Source organism: Stenella coeruleoalba (genome assembly GCF_951394435.1).
Source record: "Stenella coeruleoalba genome assembly, chromosome: 15".
Classification (NCBI taxonomy): Eukaryota; Metazoa; Chordata; class Mammalia; order Artiodactyla; family Delphinidae; genus Stenella; species Stenella coeruleoalba.
The window spans coordinates 22,370,034-22,378,790 of NC_137161.1; the positions used below are offsets into that span (position 1 = coordinate 22,370,034).

The 8,757-nt window shown below is 53.6% G+C and overlaps 1 protein-coding gene across 2 annotated transcripts; it reads right to left on the minus strand.

The window, feature by feature from the left end:
* Nucleotides 1-2: 2 nt before the first annotated feature.
* TLDC2 (TBC/LysM-associated domain containing 2) lies at nucleotides 3-8,204 on the minus strand (the record flags this gene model as incomplete). 2 transcript variants are annotated; one of them, XM_079945893.1, is made up of 6 exons in its annotated part: nucleotides 3-166; nucleotides 1,229-1,302; nucleotides 5,129-5,224; nucleotides 5,419-5,571; nucleotides 6,240-6,389; nucleotides 8,172-8,204. In XM_079945893.1, 6 exons carry the CDS (start codon nucleotides 8,202-8,204, stop codon nucleotides 31-33), a joined length of 642 nt encoding a protein of 213 aa, XP_079802019.1. In that variant the 3' UTR covers nucleotides 3-30. The 2 variants fall into 2 exon arrangements, with proteins under 2 accessions (XP_079802019.1, XP_079802020.1); XM_079945894.1 differs by lacking the exon at nucleotides 5,129-5,224.
* Between the last annotated feature and the right edge of the window lie 553 nt (nucleotides 8,205-8,757).

Here is an 8,757-nt window from a genome sequence, read left to right on the forward strand (position 1 = left end):
TGTTGCCCCAGGAAGCTGCCCACCGGGGCATCAGCTCAGGACCCAGGCCTCTAGCTCCTTGATGCAGAACTGCTCCTGCCCGGCCAGCACCTCGTTGTTGAAGGTTGCACAGGGGTGGCTCCCCCCGTGATACAAGTCTCCATCCAACCACAGCCCAAAGTGTCCACTAAAGAGAGAGGAGAGTCTTGGCATCGCTCCCTCCTGGGTGCTGACACCTTTCGGACCTGCACCAGCGGTGCTTGGCTACACCGCGACCGCAGCCTCACTTCACCTTTGTCTCAGCTCCCCTTAAACCAATTTATCCTGATTGTTAGGGGCTCGCATGTTGTTCCCCACAGGGTTTGGAGCGTTTTTTGTTTTTTTTTTACAGTTCAATGATTTTGATAAATATATGCAGTGGTGCAACCATCACCACAATCCAGTTTTAGAACATTCAGAACGTTAAAGGTGGCAATGCTTAACCAAAGGAGGGACTCGCGCAAGCGCGGAGTCTGAGCCCAAAACACGTCAGAGGGCATCCATTCTAATCCCCTCGTTTGACAGCAAACCTAGGCTGGAGCTGGGAAGCGGCTTACTGCAAATCAGCCATGGCTGGTGCATTCTGTGTCAATCTGCCTCTCAGTGGAGGCTTTTCAGGCAGTTGGGAGAGCAAAGAACTTGCCTGGTACTAAGCAAGCAATGCTTTCATCTGTATCCTCAGGATAAGAGTTATTCTGCCTGAACTTGCAGGTCATACCAGAGGCGAGACTAACCTTGTCTTCCTAACGCACTCCATCTCCCACCCCCAAGAGGCGCGCGCGCACGCGTACACACGCACGCACGCACGCACGCATGCCGGGTTCCAGGCAGATGCCTGCCTTCCTCCAGTGAGTTATGTTCCTACAGTCATGGAGCTGACAGGTAAATCTGAGGCTTGCCCATCCCTTGAATCTAGCCTCATCCAACCATAGGGAATGCTGTTTCCAAAGTGACAGCCTAAGCTGTCACCAACGTAACACTTCGGGGGAGAGTTCACGCCACCCTCTCCTCTCAATATTGACTTAGAGCAGGGTTTAGGGGATTGGCTAGTGGACTGAGCAGGAGCTGCTGAAGGGAGAGGCTTGAAGGTTAACCAGCAGCCTCCCCATCTTGTCTGGGGGCAGCCTAGCTCAGCATTTCCGGACGGGAGAAGGGATCCGAGCACAGACCACCCCGACACTCGAGACTCGGGGAGGACTGAGACACGCACCTGCCACAGCCCATCATCAGTGAATCCAAGTCTCCTTTCACGAAGAAAGAGTTGTTTCCTGTCCACTTGAAGACCTGTGATGATAGGAGAAACCTGCGGTTACTGGGTGAGTCCTGCCCTTGCACTTTGACTCTACACCACTGGGCGGCAGTGTTGTGGAGGAAACAGAACCTCCAGGCCCCAACGAAGGCGCAGGAACTACTCTGGTCTCCAGTCTCCCTGGAGTTCATCTCCTCTTGCCCTCCAGTCTGAATTCCCACAGCCCCAAAGCCCTTCTGTTCTAGGAATAGACCCGAACCCTCTGAGGCTTCCTGCGTCCAAAGCTGGAGAGAGGAGGCGGAAGGTCCAGGTCAGGGGCGGGGCCCTGATTCTACCCTTACTAACTGTTTCCTCCCCTCGCTGGAGGCAACACCAAGCCTGCACACTCCCCAGTGCTGCCTCACACCCAGTTCCTCAGCAAGTGTTGTGGGCCCCACCCCAAAGAGACACCCTGACTACCACCATTTCTGTCCCATCCGTCCCCGCCAGTCACTCCTCCCTGGATCACAGCCTCCTAATGGGTCTCAGCTTCCACTGTCTCCTGCCCAGAGCCCATGTCCGCACTGCGGTCAGTGACCTATTCAAAATCCAATCGGATATTAGCCCTCCTCTGCTAAAGCCCTCCAATGGCCCTGGAAATAAAATCCAACCGCTGACAACAGCCGAAAGCCCAGCCTGCTGTGCCCCCGATTTCTCTCCGACCTCTTTTCCCCCTTAACAACTGCACTTCATCTACCCTGGCCCTTCTGTCCCTGGGACACTTGAGGCTATTGCTGCTCTAGGATCTTCATGCTTGCTGACCCCTCTGCCCAGGATGCTCTTCCCCCAGATCCTCAAATGGCCCACTTCTCATCTTTCAGCCCAAATGTCATCCCAGAGGAACTGAAAGTAGCCCTTCCTCCCAGGCCCTGTTCATGTGGCAATATGCCACTGCCTGCCCAGCTAACAGGTAAGCTCTGTGATGGCTGCCTTGATTCCGGCAGTATTCCTGAGACATGGTATAGATGTTTGTTGAATAAACAAATTATTCAAGGGTCAATTTAGCTAATAAAAAGATTTTTAAAAGGCTGCAAAAGTATAGCATATTATTGCCTGTAATTAGCTGCCAAAAATGCTCTGAGCAACCAAAGGGTGTTAAGCAAGAAAATGGACTAATGAAAGATAAGCCCTGGGCTCAGAACAGGTGAGATAATATTAACAAGTGGCCACGAGAAGACAGAACCATTCAGCTCCTCCTCCACTTTCCTCAAGGAACATGACCTTCAGACTTGAAGGAGGAAGATAAACATTGCTACAGAAAAAGTTAAGGCCACGTTCATGGTGCTTCTTGGAAGAGCAGTAAAGGAACGGCTGGGAATTCATGCAGAACACAAGAAGTGCCAGAAGACCAAAGACGGGCAAAAATTAACCAATTTTTGAAAGGATGAGATTCCATAACAGTATCCTGGGAAGACTATAGTGATCCCCTGAAAACAATCATAAGCTCCTTTGAAGAACTTTTTTGGCACTTAGCACCAGGCACTGTTTAGTCACTGGAGAGAACAGCAAACATAACAGACAAAAACTCCTGCCTCCTGGAATTCCCACTCTAGCGGCAGGAGGCGGGTAAATCAGTAAAATAAATGGTATATTAGGTGGCGACAAAAGCTAAGGGGAAAGAAGTAGAGAAGGGCAATAAGAATTTCTAGGGGCTGGAGTGTTACAAATTTAAAGCAGGCGGCCAGGGAGGGCCTTGCCGAGAGGGTGACATCTGAGCAGCATCCTGAAGGGAGTGAGAACCGACCCACATGGAGATCCTGTGGAGGGCACACTAGGTAGGGCAGTGTGTGCAAAGGCCCTGAGGTAGGAACAGGCCTGCCTGCTTAAGAACAAACCGACAGGGCTTCCCTGGTGGCGCAGTGGTTGAGAGTCTGCCTGCCGATGCAGGGGACACAGGTTTGTGCCCCGGTCCGGGAAGATCCCACATGCCGTGGAGCGACTGGGTCTGTGAGCCATGGCCACTGAGCCTGCGCGTCCAGAGCCTGTGCTCCGCAGTGGGAGAGGCCACAACAGTGAGAGGCCCGCGTACCGCAAAAAAAAAAAAAAAAAAAAAAAGAACAAACCGATAGGTTTGTGTGGCTACAGCGGAGTGCAGGAGAGGGAAAGTAGCAAGAAATGACATCAGAGAGAGGCCAAGAGACGTAGGGACTTGTAGGTTATTGTGAAGACTTTGACTTTTCTCTGAGGGAGAAAGGAAGCCATCGGCAGCTTGGAGCCCAGGAGTGATGTGCCCTGACTTACCTTTTAAAAGGCTCACTCCAGGTACTGTGATGACTGAAGGTGGAAGCATTAGGAGGCTATAGCAGGAACACAGGCAAGTAATGATGGTGGCTTGAACCAGGGTGACAGCAAAGGACATGGTGAGAAGTGGTGGATTCTGGATAGCGATAGAAAGAGAAGGAAGAGCCATCAGGATTCGTTGACAGCTCAGATGTAGGGTGTGAAAGAGGCATTAAGAAGGGCTCCAAAATTTTTGGTCTCGACGGCAGAAAAGATAGAGGTGCCGTTAACTTTGTCAGGGAAGATGGCAGGGGGAACTGATTTTCTGGGAGAAAGTCAGGAGCTCAGCTTTGAACATGTGAGGCTTGAAATGCCATTTAGATCCAACTGGAGACACTGGGTAATGGTTGGATGTATGTGAGTGTGGAGTCCGGGGGAGAGGCCATCAGCACCTGGATGACATGGAAAGCTGTGAGAATGGACGAGACCTCGAAGGAAAGAGGATAGTCAGAGAAGAGATGACAACCAAAACCAGAGCTTGAGGACCCCATGATGTTAAAAGGTTGGGGAGATGAGGAGGAACCAGCAAAGGATTCTGCCACGAACTGTCGGAGCAGTAGGAGGAACCTTGTACAACTTGAGGATTCTAGTAGGTGAACCCTGGAAGGCCAGCGGTGGGGACTAATACCCAGCATGGGTTTATTGTAAACAACTGTCCCCTCTCCTCTTCTCTGATAAGATTTCCAGGCTGGCGATGGAGGCAACACAGCAGATATGGTGTGTTTTGCCTTCGGCAAGGCAGTCAGTCCAAGCTTGTGACCTCCTTGTCATGCAACCAGATGCCTATGTTGTTGCATGTATCTGTAGGTGTCTTGCTCTGTGCATGGGACAGGGGTTTCTAATGGCAAACCAATGCACCTGCAACTAGTGCTTCATCTATTTTGTGTTTCCACTCCATTCAACTCCCTTTTCCCTGTCTACCTCTAGTAAAGCAGCTTGGCAAAACCCCAGTCGTGGTTGAACCCTCCCATCGCGCTCTCCATGCTTGAACCTGAGGAGCTGAATTTTGCTAGAGAAGAGCACACACCGAAGTAAGTGGCCTTTGCATTCGCAGTCTCGGACCTCCAGTCAGCCCTGCCTAGCTGCCCTTCTGTTTCTCCAGTTTTCTCCAGCAGCTTCCCTTTCTATTCCTGCCATACCTCCTCTCCCCTCAACCTTCACACCCTCCTCTCCATCTTCACCCTTAGCTGATGCCCTTACCCGCCACTGCCTAAGAAAATATAAGCCACTGGGCATGTCTGTCTTCATCTTCCTACCCCCACACCCACAGGGCTACCTGCACTTGGACCAGTTTTGTCTTTCCAGCCTGTATCTGCTGAGCGACACACCTCCTCTCAAGCCAGTCAGTGGTTGCCAGGAACTGAGCACTTTTTAAATGAAGGGGGATGCTCTGCCTGCCACTGCCCTGCTGTACTCCCTCTGTGGAAAGATGGAAGGACACCAGGCACCCAGCACGGGGGATGGAGCTGGGGGCCACTGGGACCCCGGGTTCTTTGTCCTGCCATAGATCCCACTCCCCGCCTGGAAGGTTAAGAACATCACCTTCAGCTGTGGAGAGAAGGAGAAGAGGAACGTCTCGCCAGTACCGTAGAAGCCTTTGCTGAGTCGAATAGCCGAGGAGGAGAAGGCCCCAAACATCTGGAAAGAAGAATTTGCAGTTTGCCGCTGGAAGGGAGCTGGAGGTCCACTGGCAGCACCACCCTTCAGGCTTGGTAACATAGGCCCATCCTAGAGAGGCTCCTGGGGAGCCTGGGGCAGAGCTGGGGGATGGAGAGGCCCTCGGGGCCCCATCGACATGCATCCCTTCCACTAACACTCCCCGCACGGCTCACCTGGCCATCCTGGTCCCTCAGCACCAGCAGCACCGGCCCGCTGTGGCCCTCCATCTGCCTGTACAGGCTCCGCAGACTGAAGCCGTCCCTCGACGTGCGAAAGGCCAGACTCCAGGAGTGTCCAGCGACTCTCGGGGGGAGGTGGAGGCTGATCTAAGGGACAGGACTGGAGGTGAGTGAGGGTTCCCGGTCCTCCCACCCTCCTCGCCCCATATCCTTCGGGTCCCAGGAGGACTGAGGTTGAACAGCCACCGCTCACCCAAGCACGGTGCTTTGCAGGTTACAGGGTACTTTACTGTTTCCAGGGGACTTTCACGCCAATTAGCAGGAACCCTCAGAGAGAGGGATTAGTGTTCCCATTATATAGATGAGGAAGCTGAGGCTCAGGGAGGTGAAGCAACCTGCCTGAAGCCCACATGGGGAGTAAGTGGCAGAGCCAGGATTTGAACCCAGGTCAGAGGGGTCACCTTGGCCCCCAGCAGCCAGAGAATAGATGAGACGCTGAACCCTTCCTCCTAATTCCCGCCTCTCATCCTCCCACCCCCACCCCAGCTTTGGCGTCAGTTCCCAAGGACTAGATTAGTTCACTATATCCTTAACCTCCTGGCCCAGGGAAGAAGGCGGTGCTAGGATTACTGGATCATTTTACAAGAAAGGAAGAAAAGCCCAGAGAGGAGAAGTGATTTGCCCAAGGTGACACAGTGAGCAGAGGACAGAGCAGGAGTGACCCTGGGTGTCCTTGGGCCTAGCTTGGGTGGGGCAGGAGGGTGGGACCCTCAGGCTCAGGGCTGAAATCTTTGTACCATGGACTGTGCCCGAACCTGCCTCATCTCCGAGGCTCCCAGAACCTGGCTGGCTTCTGCCAGCTGGGGCTCCACTGGATCTTCCGGAGCACGAGCTGGGGCTGGGGCTGTCTCCTCCTCCTTTTCCTCACCCTCCTCCCCAGACAGAGCGTCCTCCACCTGGCTGGGCTGTGAAGACACAAAGAGGCCTGGTGAGTGGAGGGACAAGGAGACACCAGCCTCCACATGTCCTCGGCCACCTCATCACCCCGGCCCAGGCCCCTGCAGCCACGAGCGCAGCCAGAGGAAGCAAGTGTCAGCGACAGACCAGGCCCTGCCCCCGCCTCCAGCCAGCTCCCTCCCTGGCCCCTGCCAGCCATGCCCATCCGATGTGGCCGTAGGCCCTGCAGCTTGTATGCCTGGTTTCTCTGGATCCGGAGTGGATGCCAGGGATTGCGTTCTAAGCCTGTGGGCAGGAGAGAAGGGCAGATGACAGCCCAGCTCTGGGAGCCGCAGCTGTGCCTTTGTACGTGAAATAACGATAATAATAATAACAACAACAGTAGTGGCTGACGTATACAGCACACACTTGACTAGGCCTGTGTGAAATGCTTGCTGTGCGTGGTCTCTCTGAATTTTCCCAAGAATTCTAAGAAGAATGTGCTGCTTTTTTTTCCCTTTTGGCCACGTACTCTGTGGCTTGTGGGATCTCAGTTCCCTGACCAGGGATTGAACCCGGGCCGCAGCAGTGACAGCGCCGAGTCCCAGCCACTGGAGTGCCAGGGAACTCCCGAGAATGTGCTTCTTGCTACGCCCATTTTACAAAGGAAGAAAGAAGGCCCTTTCAGCCAGTGAAACAACGCATGTAGTCATAGGTGAGACAGTGTGCAGGTTAGCAGATTCATATAAAATGCACATTTGTCTGTGTGTGATGTGTTGGCTTAAAATAGAGTTGTGTAGGCAAATCAGTGTGAGAAGGTATTGAGTGCAACTTTGTGTGTTACCTGTCAATGTGTTTGTGAGTGTGAGTTGGGATTGTGTAAATATATGTGTGTGTCAGTGGGCATGTATGGTGGTGTCTTCATTCATTCATTCACTCCATTGAGTACCAGAGTGTGTGTGTGTGTGTGTGTGTGTGTGTGTGTGTGTGTGTGTGTGTGTGTATGCACGCCTGCACACAATGACTTCGGGGCTTTTCATCAGGAGAGACTTCCTCAAGGACTTCCCTGCTGGCGCAGTGGTTAAGAATCCACCTGCCAATGCAGGGGACATGGGTTCAAGCCCTGGTCCAGGAAGATCCCACATGCCGCGGAGCAACTAAGCCCGTGTGCTGCAACTACTGAGCCTGTGATCTAGAGCCCACGAGCCACAACTACTGAAGCCCACGCACCACAACTACTGAGCCCGCGTGCCTAGAGCCCGCGCTCCGCAACAGAAGCCACCGCAGTGAGAAGCCCGCGAAGCCACCGCAGTGAGAAGCCTGCGCACCGCAATGAAGAGTAGCCCCTGCTCACCGCAACTAGAGAAAGCCCACACGTAGCAACAAAAACCCAACGTAGCCAAAAATTAATTAATTAATGAATTAATTTTAAAAAACAGCAGCGGGTACTCCATTAAAGGAAAAAAAAAAAAGACAGACTTCCTTGAGAAGGAGAGAAGGACAGGAAACTGCTTTCCTATTCCCCAGGTTCAGGCCTAGGGAGGGCGTCCTAGCTGTGCGGGCTTCTGGATAGAGCTCCATCTGGCACCCACTCCGGGGAGGAAGGGATGAAGACAGTGGTCTGTGCTTCCTGAGGGTCTTGGGACCATGGGGCTGGGCACTAATGCCCCAGGTTCCTGAGCCCTTGCTCTGAACCCTGGGCCAGCTGAGGAGGGGCTTGGAAGGGGGACACCAGCCTGTATCCAATCCTGGCCCAGACCCCCTCTTCCCCGCCTTTCCTGACCAACCCCCAGCCCAAGCTGGCCCCTTACCAGCCGAGTGTAACGCCAGCGGAGACCTTTCATGCTTCTGTCCGAGCCCAGCTGAGGGCAGTAAGCAAGCCCTCAGCCTTCCTGAGGGAGGCAGCACCCTTGGTGAGGCCTAAAGATGAGAGGGAGAAACCTGGGGCACACCCGGCTGGCTCCACGCCCATCCGCCTACCCTTTGCTCCCTCTCATCTGTCATTCACCTGTCATTCCCGGGCCAGTATGTCACTGGGTGGGTCTGTGAGGTCAGCTACGCTGGGCATTCAAGGCCGCACTTGTAGTTAGCAATTAACACGTTAGCCGTAGATGCTAGCTGTGATTCCCTTCTACCTCCTTGTCCTTCTGGCAGCCTGGCCCATGGACTGTAGCCTTTGGGCAGATGCCTGAGCCCCCAGACTGGGGGTCTGGGGCCTCTGGTTCCCTGTATGACCTTGCATAAGTCCCTTGCACCCCTGGGTTTCCCCACATGTAACTGGGTTTCCCCACATGTAACATGTAGCACTGTTACATGTTTCCCCACGTGTAACATATTACACTGTTTCCCCTCTGGTTTCTCTGAGACCAGATTATTTCAGAGGCCCTCACAAGACTG